This window comes from Oryctolagus cuniculus, chromosome 2 (genome assembly GCF_051225735.1).
Source record: "Oryctolagus cuniculus isolate XC-2025 breed Fujian yellow rabbit chromosome 2, ASM5122573v1, whole genome shotgun sequence".
NCBI classification, from domain to species: domain Eukaryota; kingdom Metazoa; phylum Chordata; class Mammalia; order Lagomorpha; family Leporidae; genus Oryctolagus; species Oryctolagus cuniculus.
Window position 1 is genome coordinate 13,325,999 of NC_142868.1, and position 20,153 is coordinate 13,346,151.

General features: G+C 41.4%; 1 protein-coding gene across 1 annotated transcript in view; it reads right to left on the bottom strand.

Annotated features, from left to right (window-relative positions):
• Window positions 1-19,328, bottom strand: part of LCORL (ligand dependent nuclear receptor corepressor like) — a 194,291-nt gene extending 174,963 nt beyond the window's left edge. The window contains 1 exon segment of the mRNA XM_070068064.2: window positions 18,768-19,328. Coding sequence (XP_069924165.2) covers window positions 18,768-18,918 — 151 coding nt within the window. The 5' untranslated portion in view covers window positions 18,919-19,328.
• Between the last annotated feature and the right edge of the window lie 825 nt (window positions 19,329-20,153).

The window sequence follows — 20,153 nt, forward strand, 5'->3', positions numbered from 1 at the left end:
CTGTATGCTTGGGACAGCATTGGAGAATGGCCCAAGTGTTTGGGACTCTACACCCACATGGGAGATCTGAAGGAAGCTCCTGGCTCCTGGCTTCAGATCTGCCCAACTCTGGTGGATGCAGTCATTCGGGGAGTGAATCAGAAGATAGAAAATATCTCTCTTCCTCTCTCTTCCTCCCTTTCTCTCTTCCTCTCTGACTCTGCCTTTCAAATAAATAAATAAAATCTAAAAAAAAAAAAAAAAGTTGTACCACTAGTGGTGGCAGCACTGTGGCACAGCAGGCTAAGCTGCTGCTTGTGATGTTGGCAACCCACATGAGCTCCAGTTCAAGTCGTAGCTGCTCTACTTCCTATCCAGCTCTCTGCTAATGCATCTCAGAAGGCAGCAAATGATGGTCCAAGTGCTTGGGTGCCTGCCACCCACACTGAATACCTAGATGGAGTTTCAGAATCCTGGCCCACCCCCTACTGTTGTCATCATTTGGAGAGCAAAGCAGCAGCTGGAAGATCTCTAACTCTGCCTTTCAAATAAGTATTTTTTTAAAAAAAGTAATACTAGAGCAATCCTATTTGTAGCACTGACATGCCTCGTTATATAAATCTAGTAGTTTAAAAAAATCTAGATTTATAAATTAAAAGACATAATCTAGGGTTGATAAGATGTTTTAAAAGGAAGCTTCCTACACGTAGATTTGCCAAGTACTTAAAACCAAACAACTCAATGTGTATCATCTATGAAAGATAGCCACCTGGTAAATAAAATATATCTCATTCTTCACACTGAAATGTCCATACAAAGTAGACTATGAATGCTTCTTAGACTATTAATAAGAGAAAAATATGTAACTTCAGAGTGGAGTCAAGGAAATGAAACTGAAATGATGGATGGGAATTTCAATTTAGTCAAATTTTATTCCTTAGGGTGGAGGGTATTTGAGTACAAATCATAATACTGTTTACAACTTTTGGGGGGCAGATATAATTCATAAATAGAAAAAAGTTTAATTCCAAACATTAAATTTCATTACCTATATTAGCTTTATATTTCTACAACTAAAACACCTAGGAGAAGATTCTTATGAAGGAAGGCAGCTTATCACAGCTCAGTTTTGGAGGTGCACAAAGATTGGGCAGCCCTATTTATCTGGCATCTGATTAGGCAGGTGGATGGCGTACTGTATGCTGAAGGAGGAACATATGGTAGGGCAGGAAGCAAAGAGACAATGAATGTTCTCATCAGCATGGTCTCTCCTCATTAAACCATCATGATTTGATCTTGGGGCTCCACCCTGGAGACTTAACCCAATCCAACAAGTTCCCAACCTTCAGAAACCTTAAATGGACTAGGTTCCGATCCTCTCTGCACCATTAACATAAGACTCTGGGGTTTAAGCATCTGCATAAGCTGAGTACCCAAATCTTGTCCAAACCACAGTATTATCTTAAACAGTACCCTCTGTTGAATATCATTCTCAGTAGAAAATTCAAAGATTACTGGAATATCTGACTACCAAGGTTCTTATAATGGATATTGGAATCAGTATTCTAATCAACTTTTACCATTTAGAAGAGAATAACTAATTTTTCTTAAAACTCAATGGATCTCTACAAGATGAATCACAAGGGTACAAGTTTTAAGCTAGCACACATGTCCTTTTTGATCTAACTCCCACCTATTTTCTAAACTCATAATTTCATCATAATTACATGCCACTTATAAGAACCAAATAACTCATTACATTGTGTATACATTTGAGCTTTTGCACACAGTTTTTATTCACCTGTTAAGTGTCTTGTCTTACAAACTAACCTAAAGCAATATCTTCCAGCTTTTTCATGAGTTGAACAATTACTTAACCTTAGTAAGCAAACGTTTTGTTCTTATGTAAAATACAAAGACCTGGCATACAAGTACTGTCTAAACCATATCTCAAAGCCTTCTACAATCCTGTTTGTCAGAATTCAATTTACCAATACCACATTCTCTAAGCAGCTTGACATTCTTATTTAATTCGCAATTTGAGACTTTTATTTTTGGGTTGGGGAGAGACAGTGTTTGGATCCTTGACAACAGCAATAGTGTCTTTGTATTACCCTCAGGATCTGTCACTGTGATTTATCTAATAAAATGTTAACTTGTGAAGTTTATAGAGGATTTGGCTGAACAAAGAAGGGACCATCAATACTTAAATACAACACTTTTTCATTAAAGAGGGACAGTTCTAAAATAAGAGCATTTGTGGCAAATGATGTATTTAGAGGACACTAAAACAGGAGACAAAAAATGTGTTCACATTTTTAAAAAGTTTTATTGAGTTCGTAATAAACACCTGCCTTAGACTTACAGTTTAGTGGGGAAGAAAAAACAGACAAGACCCATAAACATTATATACAATGTCTGAAGTAAGCAAGAATAAAGAGTTAATAGAGCCCAAAGCAAGTGAGAGAGTGAGAGAAAGAAGATAGAAAGACAGTCTTATTATCTAATTGAGGTAATGAAGAAGTGTTGGTAATGAGCACAATGGTTAAAACAACGATGAAACTTTTTAAGTACAGAAAAGACGAATTCAGGATAAACAAGGCTAAAATGAAATGGAAAAATTTTTACAAAGTAAAGAAATAATATTCAAGTATAGGGGCCGATGCCGTGGCTCACTTGGTTAATCCTCCCCCTGCGGTGCCCATATGGGTGCCGGGTTCTAGTCTCGGTTGCTCCTCTTCCAGACCAGCTGTCTGCTGTGGCCCGGGAGTGCAGTGGGGGATGGGCCAAGTGCTTGGGCTCCTGCACCCGCATGAGAGACCAGGAGGAAGCACCTGGCACCTGGCTCCTCACTTCGGATCAGTGTAGCTCTGGCTGCAGCAGCCATCTGGGGGATGAACCAACGGAAGGAAGACCTTTCTCTCTGTCTCTCTCTCTCTCACTGTTTAACTATCTGTCAAATAAAAAAAAATTTAAAAAAATATTCAAGTATAAACTAAGTACTAGATAAGTAACTTGCAAGAGTAACTGGTTTATAAGGCAAAAGACACTCTGGCTTATTTCAGTGGCATATCTCTACTTGAATTCAGTTAATTCTATAAAAAAGAAATAATAGTTAAAGCCATGAATCACACAGTAGAGAAGAGTCTGTTCCCCAAAATTTCAATTCACTTTTGATACATTTTATAATTCATAAAATTTTGCAGTCTTGGTTTTAAACATCTTATGTCAATTTCCAAAATCAAGACTAAACTTGAAGGATAATCACTAAGTTTGCCACAAATAAAGCTATTGGAGACTAGTGTCATGGCACAGGGGGTTTAAGCACCTACCTGGAATGCCAGCATTCCATATGAATGCAAGTTCCATATCCAGCTGCTCCGCTTCCATTACAGCTCCCTGCTAATGCACTTGAGAAAAGTAGCGGAACATGGCCTGAGTGCTTGGGCCCCTGCCACCCATGTTGGAGACCCAGATGGAGTTCTAGGCCCCAGACTTTGGTCTGGCCCAGCCTTGGCCATTGAGGCCATTTGGAAAGTGAACCAGTAGATGGACAAAATCTCTGTCTCTCCCTCTCCCTCTATAACTCTGTCTTCAAATAAAATAAATGAATCTTGAATAGTGAAGCTATTAAAAGTGTCACAATAATAAAGAAAATGTATGGTAGAATAAATGAACAACATAGACAATGCAGATGCCTGGTACATTAAAATTTTTTGATATAACTTGTTAATTAATTTTATGGTAACTCTGCACATCTTACCAAACAGGCTACAATAAAGGTGGAGAATAGTCAACTTTATTACCTAATTTCAATAAGATTTGTGCTTATGTTTGTTTAGTACTAAAAGAGTAAATATTCATTAAACAGTTAAATACTAAGTGGGTGCCAGGAAGTGAGGGAAAGAGAAATATGATTTTTATGTGTAAGTGTATATATACACACTCTGAACTTGGTGGGAAATAAGCAGTAGACAGTTACTATAAAGAGGAAGGGGAATGATAACAGTACACACAGAAAGGTATAAACCCTACACTACAGAGTCTAAGAAAAGATTCTGGAAAACAGTGAAATCTAGACAGCTAAAATGAAATTTTAAAATATTCCAGGAGTTAAATCAAAATTAAGAATATATTACATACAAGAATGTTCACTATATTGTAATAATATACAGTGGAAAGCAACCCAAATACCCTTCAAAAAATAGATAAATGTGATATTTACATCGGGAAATATTACAGAGTACTGATAATGAATAAACTATACAGGCAACCACATGTATCACTTACAAAAACATAATACCATGTTAAAGATGCTAAACACAAAAAAACCCATGCTTTTTAATTCCATTTAAACAAGGTTTCCCAAAAAGGGCAAATTTAATCTATTATGTAAAGAAATCCTATTCACTTCTGGGAAGGGGAAAGAGACTGGTGACTGGGAAGGGATATGACAGTAATCCTTTCTTAATCTGGCATTGGTTACAAGAGTAGGTATACACTGTTCACTTAGGTGTAAGTTCATGATCTCATACTTTTTTCTACGTTATGTTAAAAAAATCAAAGTCACAATGAACAGCAGCTATTATAATATATAAACAGAAATAGAAAACAAGGGCACAGTGCTTGCGGATCCAAAAAAGAGTTCAGTGTAACTCTGTAAAATGTCAAAGACAGTACCTATACTCAAAATTTTCTCGGAGGATTAAAGGATACAATATATGTAAAGCACTTAGCAGATATAAGTATTAACAGACAGGCAATAAATTTTAGTTGCCATTACTACTGTACTACTACTATGCTACTGATGCAGCTGTCTGATGGTGGTGTTCCAGGTAGAATCACAAATATAAAGGCCATGGCAGTAAAGAGGAAGCAAGTTATATTGGACTTACTAAGCCTCATTATGAATGATTTTTACAGAGCTGCAAACTCAGTCTCCATGTTTACTAAATGGAAAGCCTGATCTAAGCCTCAGTTTAGTTTTCTCAGCTATAAAAATAAAGATAAAAATTTTACTGTTTCATCTGTGAAAGTTAAAACATAACACATATAAAGACCTAACATAGTGTCCAACACCTGTGTAAGCACTCTTCTGTGGTTTGGATATGATTTGTCTCCCAAAGGTTCATGCATTGGAAGTGTGGATCCCATTGTGGTGACAGTAAGTGGTGGGGCCTAATGGGACATCCTTAGGTCATAGGGGTGTGTCCATAGAAGGAATTAAGGTAGTTCTTCTGGAATACCAGAGTTAGTTCTTGTGAGAAGGTTGTTAGAGAACAAGGCTGGGGCTGGCACTGTGGCATAGTGAATAAAGCCAGCCCTTGCAGTGCTGGCATCCCATATGGGCGCGGGTTCAAGTCCCAGCTGATCCACTTCTGATCCTGCTCTCCGCTATGGCCGGGGAGAGCAGTAGGAAATGGCCTAAGTCCTCCAGACCCTGCATCCACATGGGAGACCTGGAAGAAGCTCCTGGCACCTGCTTCAGACTGGTGCAGCTCCAGCTGTTGAGGCCATCTGGGGAGTGAACCAGCGGATGGAAGACCTCTTTCCCACCTTCGCCTCTCTGTAACTCTTCCAATTAAATAAATAAATCTTTAAAAAAAAAAAAAAAGAAAGAAAGAAAGAAACAAGGCTAGCTGTTTCCCAGCCTCATTGGTTTCCTGTCTAGTGATACACAAGTTCTCTGCCTTCTGCATGTGCTTACACCATTATAATGCTGTTCACCATGGAATTCTCACCAGAACTGATGCCAGGACCACACCCTTAAACCTCTAGAACTTTTAGCTAAATCAATCTTTTTAATAAAATTACCCAGCCTCAGGTATTTCACTATAGCAATTAAAAACTAATACACATTCAACATCAGCCATCAATGTTTCAAAGAATTCTCACTGATTAAAAAAAAAAAAATCTATGAAACTATTCATTGTAGCTGTGTAGTTTTAAGGGTTGAAAGTGATTAATTCACAAGACCATAATATACATGCTAATTGCATTGCTTTTAACTTTTTATTTGTGGCAATCTTAAACATACAGAAAATATTTGAAGTATAATAAGAACTTTTATTTTCCTAACCACTTGATAGTAAATGGCCTGCACTGAATCTCACCACTCTGGAATTCTCAAATTATTTTTTTCTTACAAAGACATTCTCTTATGAAAACAATCAGTAAAATGGGAAAATTAATGATACATTATGCTCACTGCTATTTGGGATGTCATTGTTCCCAGACTCCTTCTCAGTAACCAGTTTAGGGCATATGATATAATGGCAGATGCACAGACACTGCGGTATCTCTATATCTATACATAATGAAAAGCATGAGTTTACACGGATTTCTCATTTCCATCCACTCTATGGACAGCATTTTAGTTTTTAGTTTTTATATTTATAATTCTGCTTTGACAATAAGAAGCCTGGCTCCCTAAAGGCCTGGCTTAATATTTATTTATTTGATCAGTGTCTCTTTATGTAACCCACTTCCCATTATGGTTGGCTCTCATTCTACACATGGACACTCCCTCATCCCTCCCAGTCCCAACATCCCTACACCTATCCCATGTGTATAATCTCCTTAACCTGCTCAGGCCCCTATTCCTCATGCCGGGCAACCATTCTACAAGAATATCCTCCCTACCCTGCTCAGACTCTAACATCCCAAATCAAGCTAATATTCCACTCAGATGCTTCCACTGAGATACTCCCTCCCACCCTGCTCCGCCGTGCCTCAGGTTCTGACTCTTTGTGCTCAAGACACCTACACACACGCACTTCTTCCTCACCTGCTACTTGAGTCTCAGTATACTTACTTCAGGCTGCAATGCTACATGGATACCCTCCTACCTTCCTGCTGGGGGGCTCTGAGAACCTACAGGACCATATGACAGCCCAAGTAGATGCCCTCCTCATCCTCTTAGCCTAATCTGGTCTGGACATCCTTTGTTGGGACACGCTGACCCGCCCCACATCAGATCATTCTCCTTCACAGAGACCTTATGCTTCCTGCTTATGCCCAACACCCTGTACCAGCATGCCTTCCTATGCAGACAAGCTCTTTGCCCTCACAATTCCATCAACCCACATGCACACCCTCCACATTCCATCGGGTTCTAATATTCTACTCCTCCTACAGAATATGACTATCTTCCAAACACTGCACCCAGAGAAGACACTTTGTCTTACTTGGTACCATCTATGGTTTTAGTACTGAATTACTCAGAAAGAGGAAGAGGATACAGAACAACTGATGATACCTTTTAAAAATACCAGTGAATAAACTATATAAACATCCACAATCAATGCTAATTAAAAATGACAATGTGTTTGTTAGAGTAAGTAGTACCTCCATATCAGTGAGGATTGGTTTCAGTACTATCCTTAGGATATCAAGAGCAGCAGATGCTCAAGTTCCTTATACAAAATCAATACATCAAATACAAATACATCAAATACAAAACCAATACATCATCTCAATTACTTTAAATCATATTTAGATTGCTTACAAAACCCAATAAATGCAAGTATATGTAAATAGTTGTTATACTGGAATAACAAGGAAAAAAAAGAATGTACATGGTCAATACATACACAAATATTTTTCAAATATTTTTAATCTATGATCAATGGAACCCACAGATATGGGATCCACAGATAAGAAGGACCAACTATACACATCTTTTCATAAAAGAATGTGTTTGTCCATACTAATCCCCTAAATTTAAAAAGTCTATTGAAAATTATAATATAGGGGAGGGTTGCAGGTGGGAGGGAAGTTATGGGGGGGGAGCCATTGTAATCCATAAGCTGTACTTTGGAAATTTATATTCATTAAATAAAAGAAAAAAAAAGAAAATTATAATATAGAAGGAAGCGTTGTCTTTTCTAATCAAACATGCATTTTACTTAAGTACCTTTGTAGGCCTAAAAAAAAGTCTACTTAAAAAATTTTAAATTTATTTTGAGAATTAAAAATACACAGGTGTTCCAAATACCAGAATTATTTTTTTTACAATATCCAGAATATGTGAGATGGAGTTGTTCATAGAATAGTAACAGTAGTATTGTTTCCAACACAGATACACTCTGCAAAAAACCTTCCTCAAAAGCCCCGATTGTTAGAGGTATCACAGCTTTCTTGGTTTCAATGAGAAAGGATGCTTAAGAGGCACAATCTAAGCCTCTCTTCACTTCCAGGAAACTGATGTGATTTACCTGTTGATTTTGGAATGAATAACTGAGTAGAGAGGGCTTAGCTCTGCGCCTCTTGCCCTTGGGAGGATGCTACTGAGGGAGAGTACACCTGCAGAGAGTTCATGTTACATGGTGCTTCTCCAGTGCACCTAGGAATGGATGGCTAAGGAGGACTACGCCAGCCCATCTGATTATTCCTGTAACCTGGCCTCTATAAGTAACAAGGGTATTTTGGTTTGTTTCCATCTATCTCCTTGTTATATTCCTGTAACCTGGCCTCTATGAGTAACAAAAGATATTTTGGTTTCCATCTCTCTCCTTGTTATATTTCAAAGCCTGGGCAGAAGAGAAGGGTGCCATTTGAAAGTACTTTGAAATTCCAATGTCTCAATTAATATTTTTCCAGTTTTTACTCAGAAGGCTGCTTCTTAAATCACTGAAAAAAACAAAACAAAACAAAAAACAACTTCAACCCGAACAAACAACAGATGTTCCAAATGAAAATAAGCTAACTTATCTGGTCATGGTTATACCATTTAAAAAACAAACAACTTCAAAGGCTCATATTTTCCTTCTTGTAGAGGTCATTTTTATGCTCATACCTCTCCAGTCTTATTTCCTACTCCCACCCCATACTACATACTCATACTACAGTGTTGAATATTTCCAGAATATATCATTATTTAGATTTCTATGTATTTGCTTATATTACCACTCTGCCTGCTCCCTACATCCTACTTTCCTGCAGAATCTCAGTAGTCAGCAAATTATGGCCTATAGGTAAAATCACCTATTTTTATAAATAAATGCTTATTGGGATATAACCCAGCTAGCTCATTCATTTATGTATTGCTTCTGCACTACAACAGCAATGGTCAGTAGCTGCAACAAAGACCAGATGGCTATTGAGAGTAAACTACTCAGGAAAAACACAGACTACAGAGCTACAGAGAGCTCATATTATGCTGTGCCTCTCCCCTGTGCCTCAGATTGGATGAATAAGTCAGCCTACACAGTCTACCTGACAATTCTTCTAATGTCACAATGTCTAAATATGAGAGTATTTAGGGCCGGCGCTGTGGCGTAGCAGGTAAAGCCACCACCTGCAGTGCCAGCATCCCATATTGGCACCAGGTTTGAGTCCCAGCTGCTCCACTTCTCATCCAGCTCTCTGCTATGGCCTGGGAAAGCAGTAGAAGATGGCCCAAGCCCTTGGGCCCCTGCACCCACATGGGAGACCCAGAAGAAGCTCCTGGCTTCAGATTGGTGCAGCTCCGGCCATTGTGGCCAATTGGGGAGTGAACCAGCAGATGGAAGACCTCCCTCTCTCTGCTTCTCCTTCTTTCTTTGTGTAACTCTTTCAAGTAAAATAAATAAATCCTTTTTTTAAAGGATTTCAAGAAGTTTCTAGAAAAACAGAAATAAAAGGTGTTTGTTTTGATGCAAAAAAATTTTTAAATACATGAAGTTTCTTCAGAATGCACATTTTCCTTAACATTTTAGAAGACCCCTTGTATTTACCATCCAGCCCTTTACAGAAAGTTTGTCAACCTCAGTTTTCACTTGAGCTTTTGAAGTCATCATTTTAGATTCTTCAAGTCAAAAGTAATTACTCCCTTGCCTATCTTTCCATTATATTATACTAAGCTTAAAATTCCTCACATCCCTAATCATTGTGAGCTCTTTAAAAGCATAGTCTAGGGGCCTGTACTGTGGAACAGTGGGTTAACGCCCTAGAAAGAAGCACCGGCGTACCATATGGGCGCCGGTTCGAAACCCGGCTGCTCCACTTGCTGTCCTGCTCTCTGCTATGGCCCGAGAAAGCAGAAGATGGCCCAAGTCTTCGGGCCCCTACACCCACATGGGAGACCAGGAAGAAGCTCCTGGCTCCTGGCTTCAGATTGGCACAGCTCCAGCCGTTGTGACCATCTGGAGAGTGAACCATCAGTTGGAAGACCTCTCTCTGCCTCTCCTCTCTCTGTGTAACTCTTTCAAAAAAATAAAGCTTAAAAAAAAAGCATAGTCTAAAATCTTATTTCTTGAATTAACAGTAAGTTTTTTGATCCACTCCACCATTCTTGCCTGTCCCATAAAATAGCACTCCCACAAGCACTTATTCAGTCCTCCCCAAGGAAAGAAAATGAATATTGATGCATCATACCTACTGGATGAATTAATGTTTTAAAAGCCATTTTTCAGTCATGGACAAGACTCTAGCTCACTGTGCCTCCCTGGGTTAGAGCTTCCTTGCGTTGTAGAAGAGGCCTGAAATTTCTGATTGCACTATCTTTGACAGGGTGTTCAATGCAATTCAGAAAGCCAGGGAGTAAGGTAGGCCAATATTTAATTTTGGCTTCAAGTCATCACCAAGTTCTTCAACACAACCTTATCATTAAAAACCTAGTGCTGGTGTGGCACAGCAGGTTAAGTTGCTACTTAGATGCCCACATCCTACCACCAGACAGCCTGGTTTAAATCATAGGTAACTCCACTTCTAATCCAGCTTCCTGATGATGCATCCTGGGAGTCAGGTGATGCCACTCTAGTGGAAGACCCAGATGAAGCTGCTGGCTCCTGACATCCGCCTGGTCCAGCTCTGGCTGTTGGAAGCATTTGCGGAGTGAACAAGATGGGAGCTGTCAAACACTGGCATGTAACACACATTCTCACTCTCTTGTTTTGCCTTTAAAGTAGATAAAAATAAACAGTTAAAAAAGCTAATATTTTCATCCCTGATTCCTATGTCTATTTCCAGTTCAGAACCCAGTATGAAAAAAGAAATAGAATTATACCTCAACGAACTGTCAAATAGGCCTCAAGATATTTGGTGACTGACAACAGTAAATTAATTGGAAAAAAAATCATTTCTTTAAAATGTGCCAGGCACCAATGTCGTATGTACTATCTCAGTGACGAACTTGGTAAGGAAAACATTTTTGAAGGACAAAAATAAAGGATTCACATTTAGTAATTCAAACCAAGCCCAGTCTCTTGCTTTATCTAATATATCTGAATATTTTGTCACTATCTCATCTAAGCTTAAATACAACATACAAAATAATTATCAGTATCACTGATTCTAAAAAGTATTTCCCATCTACCTTACTATTATAAATCTATCTACTATCTAAGAAACAAACATCTCTAGACCCCAGATATGTCTCCAATTTCTGTTCCACTCACTGGTTATTCCTCAAAACATAGTTCTTAACTGAGCAGTCTCCTACAAACGTTAACCTCTGCATATAACTTAATTCTCTATAGCCTATTACAATTTGGCAGCCATTTCTACTGCTCTGCTGAAATTTATGTAGTCAAGGTCATCTAGAACGTCCATGTTTTCAAGAAAAACCATTTCACCACAGGAATTTAACATCAATATGTAACAATCCCTCCTTATTTTAATATTATCCACTCTTCTTAGGATTTGGTAATACCAATATCCCCTAGTTTTACAGTTTTAAAATAAAAGTAAAGTCATTGGCTAAAGATTTATTTATTTCAAAGTCAGAGTTACACAGAGAGAGGACAGGCAGAGATAGAAAGAGGTCCTCCATCCGCTGGTTCACACCCCAGATGGCTGCAGCAATCGTGCACTGATCTGAAGCCAGGAGCCAGGAGCTTCCTCCGGGATCCCATTCAGGTGCAGAGGCCCAAGGACTTGGGCCATCTTCTACTGCTTTCCCAGGCCATAGCAGAGAGCTGGATCAGAAGTGGAGCAGCTGGATCTCGAACCAACGCCCATATGGGATGCCGGTGCTTCAGGCCAAGGTGTTAACCTGCTATACCACATCGCTGGCTCCTGCCTTTACTTTTAAGTATAAAAGTTCAGTGTCCTCACTTTGAAGTTCGTCTTCCTTTAGCCAGGAAATGTTATAATTTCTTAAGTCTTCTATTTCTTTTTTTTTTTTTTTTTTTTTTTTTTTTTTTTTTTTTTTTTTTTGACAGGCAGAGTTAGAGACAGAGAGAAAGGTCTTCCTTTGGTTGGTTCATCCCCTAAATGGCTGCTACAGCCAGTGCTGCGCCAATCTGAAGCCAGGAGCCAGGTGCTTCCTCCTGGTCTCCATTATGTGTGCAGGGCCCACTGCCTTCCGGCCACAGCAGAGAACTGGACTGGAAGAGGAGCAACCAGGACAGAATCCAGTACCTCAACCAGGACTAGAACCCGGGTTGCTGGCGCCACAGGCGGAGGATTAGCCTAGTGAGCCGCAGCGCCGGCCAAGTCCTCTATTTCTATCCTACCCTGTGGTAATCTCATCATTTTCCATAGATTTAAATATCACCTTCACGCTAATTCTCTAACTTATGTCTTCATTCCAGAAGCCACTATTATACAATATAGCATTTCTGATTAAAACACAGCAATCTTAAAGGTAAAACATCTTGTGTCTATGAGTCTTACATGGGTTCTTTCCATTTACCCCTTTCTACCATTTATGAAGACTTAGTCCCTCATCATCAACAGTTTAAACATAAGGACTACGAAACATAACTGATTCCAAAATACATTCCTTGCATGACCTGTTAGAAAAGAACCAGTCAGGGGTCGGCACCGTGGCTCACTAGGTTAATCCTAGCCAGGTTCTAGTCCTGGTTGCTCCTCTTCCAGTCCAGCTTTCTGCTGTGGCCCGGGAGGGCAGTGGAGGATGGCCCAAGTGCTTGGGCCCCTGCACCTGCATGGGAGATCAGGAGGAAGCACCTGGCTCCTGGCTTCAGATCGGCGCAGTGCCAGCCGTAGCGGCCATTTGGGGAGTGAACTAACGGAAGGAAGACCTTTCTCTCTGTCTCTCTCTCACTGTCTATGACTCTACCTGTCAAATTAAAAAAAAAAAAAAGGTCAATTTGAATCAAAGGGCTCTAAATGCTCTAGAAAACTCTAGGTAGAGCTGAATTTTAAAGACAACTGGGGATGCAGGGTTGAAGATACAACTAAAATGATTCAAGAATATGGAGAAATATATATATAAAAGAGAATAAAAGCAAATGAAAAGGTTGCATTGTCTAAAGAAACTGGACAAACGGGGAAGAAACAGTCTGGAAGAACATAGCCAACTAGTTGAATGTGGTCAGGGGCTTTCACCTGATGAACAAAAGACAAAAGGGAGATATTACTTGCTTTGTAAATTATGAAATCAAAGCAGCTACTCCAAGCAATGATTTACTGTAGGTTATAAGAGAGGCTGTATGATAGTAAAACCAGTAATCCAGACACAAACCCGAATCTTATGTTCATCTGCCTAATTTACCACATCACAAACACTGAATCCATCAGATACTGTGAAGAAAGTGAAATAACCTGACAACAGTTTAAAGAGAAAAAAATAATAAAAAGCAAATGTAACTAAGCTGATTAGAGTTGTTGCCAATTATGGAAAAACTATATGAAAGGGAATGAGCTAAGATACAGAAAAGTATCTTCACTGTAATTTTTTTTTTTAAGATTTATTTATTTATTTGAAAATCAGAGTTACAGAGAGAGAAGAGAGGCTGAGAGAGGTCTTCCATCCGCTGGATCACTCCCCAACTGGCCACAACAGCTGGAGCTGCGCCGATCCAAAGCCAGGAGTCAGGAGCTTCTTCCAGGTCTCCCACTTGGGTGCAGGGGCCCAAGGACTTGGGCCATCTTCTACTGCTTTTCCAGGCCATAGCAGAGAGCTGGATTGGAAGTGGAGCAGCCAGGACTCGAACCAGCAGCCACATGGGATGCTGGCACTGCAGGCGGCAGCTTTACCCGCTATGCCATAGCGCCAGCCCCCGCTGTAAGTTTTGTCTAGAAAAGATAAGAATCTTCAAAAACCTTTTATTTACTCATTTTGTCTCTCCCTCTCTGTGTAATTGCCTAATAAATCTTAAAAATTTTTATTTAACCTAAATTAAGAACAAAATGCTATTTTTCAAATACAAAGATGGTATTATGAGAGGACTTCAAAATGCTCATTGAAAAATGAAATCAAAAGAAGTTTATTTTGGTGCAAAAATTTTGAAATCAATACTTTTTCATAATACGTACTTTTCCAAGATTATTTGAAGACTTGTCATATTTTGTTATTTAGTTTTCTAGTGGTAGCAGTAGGTTGGTTTGGCTCCATTCACCTTCTCTTATGTACATTCCTTTGTGAATAAAAACTACTTACAAAAAAAAAAACTACTGAAAGGATTGCTTGATTAATCTCATAGACTCGAATTAAGTGGGTCTCCTAAATTTTGTACTTATGAACCTTGATGTTTTAACTTATCTATCAGTCATGAATGCTGGCTATAAACAGATGCTCTTTAATTTTCTCTGTGGCATCCAGATTTCAGTATACACAAACATTCTGCACATTAATTACAAAGGAGCAAATAATAACTTTCAGGGAAAAATACAAAGAAAACCATCTTAACCAAATTCTCAGAACCAACCTCACCAACACTGGAACAAACCAACATCATGAGCCTCAAGATAGGATGTACCGACAAGGAATGAACATCTCTTCAGAGGTATTCATGTCGAATGCATAACCAATCTAATCACGAGAAGACTACAGACAAATTCAAATTGAGGAACGTTCTACAGAGTAACTGCCCTGTACTTTTCAAAAATGTCAAGGTCAAGAAATACAAAAGCAGCCTTAGGAAGTATTCCTAACCAAAAAGAGAATAAAAAGCCATGATGATTACAGGTAATACTGAATGATCATATGGTAGATGCTGAACAGTACTGAAAAAAGTTCATAAAGAAAATAAAAAATTTTGAATATGGATTATAAATTAGACAAGAGCAGTATATTAATACCAAATCTCATAGTTTTAATAACTGTACTATGGTTAAGTAAGAAAATGCCCTTGATTTTACAAAATATATACAGAATCTTTTAGGAGTAAAGAAATATGACAGCTCTAAAGCATCTAATTGTTCAGAACCTACAGAGACATGGATATGGGGCAAGAATGATAAAGCAAATATAACAAAATGAAAAACTGGCAAATGTGGGTAAAAAGGCAAAGGAATTCCTTGGTACTATTCTTTCACCTTTTCTTGCAAGACTGAAATTGTATCAAAATAGAAAAATTTAAAATGGCCTATTTCCCAGAGCAAATATTTTAATACACTATAATAGTCCTGATAACGTTTAAAAAGATACTAATGCATCTCTCTAGACTTTACTCTGTCTTTAATTTTATGAGACTTGTCAGATACTAATTATATTATGAGTATTCCGTAAGATCCAGGACTAAATCTATTATCACCCAACATCATACTTAGTATACTATTTATTATGTTAAATAAGTACTCAAACATTTGTTAAATGAGCACATCAAAATTATAGAATAGTATTGGATGATTACAGAAAAACAGTCAAATTAACAAAAGCAACACTTGTCTTAGAGCTATTAATTGGGGCAAGGAGCTTGAAGGCCAACTCTCCAATTAAAAGAAAAAGCCTGGAAGGACTCAAGAGAATAGTCAAAAATCTAAGGTAAAGAGATGAGCTACAAATTATGAGAAAGTAGACATCTCTTTTCACATCAACAAACATTTTAGCTTTTAAACTAACAATAAGAAGTCATGACAACTAAAATAACTGTCTTCTCTATAAAATTATTATATATAAGCTAAAAAAATGTGTTGGATTATTTTAAAGCATTAGGCTAAGAACCAAGACTCCTAACTTTACTACAGGCTCAATACTAATTTGTTGTACAAACCCGAGACACTACCTACATCTAAAAATAAGATCATTCTCTTCTTCAAAGGCAAGAAGGATATTTTATAAAATTATTTCAAGCAATAAAAGCAGTGAATATTCAACACAAAGCATTCATAAATGTGTGTAAATATATATTCACACATGTACATAAATGCAAAGAAAAGTGGATTTTTATAAATGTACTTAAAGTTATAGATGTAATTATATTAATTGCAAAATGCAACATACAATTATTATACGAACTACATTTAATCACAATTTACACTATAAATGTGACAGGATACTGGGGAAACCAAACACCTGATCAAAGCAGCAAATATATACCCTATTTTCAAAAGTATTTTTGCTTATTTAAAAATAACAATGACAAAAACAAAGTTATAAGGTGGGTCTTAGTTTCCTGACTAGGGCTGAGAACGTGGGAAATAATTCTCAAACACTAAAACTTCAGTTCTTAGAACTGAAGAAAAAATTTATTTTCATATACAGTATAATTATATACATTGAAAATATATAAAGCAGGACACCCAAATCCCACATCAGAGTTCCTGAGTATCATCCCCAGCCTGGGCTACTTACTTCACCTTCTTACTAATGCAGACCTTAGGAAACAGTGGTGATGGGTCAAGTAATTGAGTTTCTGTTACCCACGTGGGAGACCTGGATTGAGTTCCCACTCTGGCCACTGCAGACAAGAGGAGGGGGCTGGGGTGGGAAGATTTGAACCAAAGGATGGGAGGGAGTTCTCTGTCTCTTTGCTGCTGCTCAAATCAAAATTTTTAAAACATTTTAAGTGTATACAGAGATTAGGTATCACATACCCAGTATTAAGTGAATTTTCAGTGTTCTCCAATACTACTTCAGTATCTAAGTAGTACAAACAAAAATATTCTATTTTCTATGAAACTCATTAATTCTGTTTTTCACTTAACTAAAATTTAACTATTTTTCAAAGGTACTCATCTTTGTGATGCAAAACCATACTTAAAGTATCTAAATAAGCTAGATGACAAAAACCCCACATATTCTAAAATATAAAAATTGACCTAGGACGTCCTCAAATCACAGTATGGCTTCACAAAACTTAACAGTAATACATAGAAACACTGTTGCAATGCCGTCATCCTACCTGAGTCTACCTGAATGAACTCATCAATTTTTAAAATCAGTTTTCGGTAAAAGAGATCTTTACATAAACCAGTATAAAAAACAGGTCCATGTAACCAAGAAGCACAAATGGCAAATTCAGCTTTTTAAGAAATATATGCAAAAAAGTGAGGATTTAAAAAAAAAAACATGTAATTAATAGTTGCCTAGAGCTATTTCCCATAACCTTTCTTTAGATAAGACCAATTATATTTTACAAGCCTGAAACAAAACAGTAAATTGCTTAACCATCACTTAAATGCTTCAATCAGAGCAATCTTCTTTCTTGCACGCTTTCCTGTATTCATCGTGATGTGCAGTGCACATTTCCAAATTGCAGTTGTACTCGTTTAACCTACTACCACCTCCTTTCCAGTTGAGAAAACCAGGAAGATCCTAAGGCGCTAACCAAACCCACCTGAGAGCGGGATGGGCGGTAAGGAGCGCGAGGCGGTGCAAAAACAGCTGCAGACACGGTGCGAGCTGTTTTCCTAAGCCACGAAGGTTTACTCCTCAACTCCAAACGCCAGGATTTACTGGCCAGCGCGGCAAGGTGAGGCTACTCGCCACCGTCCGCTCCTTACACAACACAACCTTCCTCTCCACCTCTGCCCCGTCCCCCGCGTCCAACACAAACACGCACGACACGCCCCAGCCCGCAACTCGTGCTGGCTCCTCCGTATCCATGCCCGCGAGACCAACCTGCTGCATAACAGATCCACGCAAACGTCTCACTCAGGGGCGGGGGGGGGGGTCCAAGAAGTGACTTGCAGCAAGGTGGAGGAGCCCCATCACTTCCCGCCACCCTAAACAACCCACGGAACGAGATCCCCAAGACCAGAAGTTTGAAGAGGAAGCGAGGAGACCCCACCAAAAAGAAAGACGGGATCCGCAGAGGTGGGGAGCGCGGGGTGTGTGAGCGTGTATGTCCGAGTGTGCAGGGAAGAGTCCATCACATGACACAAAAAGGACCAGAGCCGTCCCGGCGTCCGCGCGGGGTGGGGAGGGGGTGGAGGGTGCCGTTCCCTTGGCAACACCCCCCATCCGTCCAGACTTCCAAAGAGGGAGGAAGAACTTCAAATCCCAACCGTCAGCGCTCGAGCGGCTCCTTCTTAAAGAGGTACACACAGCGCCGGCGCCGCCGCCGAGCGCGAGAGGGCAGAGTTGGGCGCCCCCCGCCCCAAGGGCAACGCCCCCGCCGCCCCTCGCCCGACCACCCGCGATCCCCGCCCCGCGAGCGCCCCGAGGGTCCCCGGGGTCCGAGTCCCCGGGAAATCCGCGGCGTCGAGCGGCCCGGCCCCCGGGGGCGCCAAGGGGGTGTGTGTGCGCTCGGCGGGGGCGCGGACCAGCCCGCCTTCCTCCCGCCGCCCTGCCCGCCGGCTCCGCTCTCCGCCCGGGCGCCGACCCGCCGGGCGGCTTCCTCCCTCTTGACAGGGGCCACGGCGGCCGGCGACGGGGGCGCCGAGCACTTTCGGGCAGAGCGAGAGCCAGCGGCCGCCTCAGGGGCTCGGCGAGCGGGTCCGAACTAACAGTTCCCGGGGAGCCCAAGAGCCGAGGAGCCGGAGGAGCGCGGAGCGCGCCAGGCGAGGAGCCCCAAGACAAAAGGCGAGCGCCGGAGCCGCCGCCGCTCCCATCGCGCTCCCCCATTGAACTGACCCGAACGGGAGATTCAACTAAACCCCTCAGCCTCAAACTCCTCGGGCTGCGGCAGCCGTCGCCGCGCGGAGCCCGGGGCCCCGATCCGTGTCTCTCTTACCTACACAGTGCATGAGACGGTGGCGCCAAGAGTCGAGTTCCCGCCGGAATCCTCTCCTCTCCGCCGCGCACCGAGGGCTCCGGCACTGAGCAGCGGCGGCGGCGGCAGCAGCGGCGGCGGCAGCGGCCATTCTCTCTCTTCCCTTGTCCATCTGCGTCCCGCGTCACGCGCCCTCATTTACATACGAGCGGCGCAGGCACGAGGCAGGGGCGCGAGCCCTCAGCGCGAGCCCCGGAGCGCGCGCCCCCCGGAGGGGGGTTGATTGACACGTGTCACTACCTTCCCTCTGCCCTTCCCTCCCCCTCCCACCGCTCCCTCAGGGAGAGGCGGGGAGGGAGCGAGAGGAGAAGGAAGCAACCTGCCGCTTCCGCTGACCCCGCCTCCCCATCCACTCCCCTCTCCCCCCTCCCCCCGGAGTTTACTCATGCGAGCCATACGGCTCCCGCCGCCCGCGAAAACCCTGAGCGGGAGCTGGAGACCCAGCGCCCCGCCAGGAACCCGCTCGCTAATGGAGCGGACTCGTAACGCCTCCCTTCTGCCTTCGCGCCGGGCTCCGGCTGTAGGGGACTTCAGTTCCCATGCTCCATTGCGCCAGAGTCCCGAAGCGGAGCCAGCTGTCAGGGCTCGGTGCATGCCGGTCATTGTAGTCCAGCAGGGAGGCGCACTCGCCGGTCTTCACACCCTTGAGCTCGAAGACCGGCCTTAGCCTCCTCTGAGCGGTAAGCCTTGTGCGCTTAGCTTCCCACAGGCAGCGTCGCGGTCCGACCCAGCCGTGGTCACTTAGGCTCTGCGCTGGAAGGGCCAAGTGGAAACCGTTCCGATGCAACCTTCGCTGTGTGTTTTTAAGTACTGGAAACTTTTCGGGGTTCCTGTCATCTCGTAACTCGCAGGGAAAAGGCAAGCCTGTCACTGAGCCGCATCTGAAATTACTGCCTTACGACCCAGTGACTTCATTTTCCAAGACAAAGAGCTCGCGGAAAGCGAGAATATTTGTAAGAACTGGGGAAAAGATGCGGAGCTTCTCACTGAAAATCATTTGTAGGGTATTGAATAAAGCTGACTGAAAAACTACAGAAGAAACTTCTTAGGCTCCGCAAACCGTGAACTCCTGTAGGGCAGCTATCCTCTGAACCTCCTCTACCATGACATCGTCCCCCTGGGTCGCCCGACCCTAGAACAGCGCATGGCAGGACGTTTAGCGCCTTCCAAATGTTGTGGGATAAGTTCTGCGCCGTGCTAGAGAAAGTAACTTCTTCCAAGACAGTCAGGAGTCTTGATTAAATGTAGACTCCAATTACATTTTTCAATTTTTGCTCAAAAGACTCAGTGGAAGTTTGTTTCTTTGTGCAGGGACCAAACCAGTTTGCTGAGAAGTACTGTGCATTA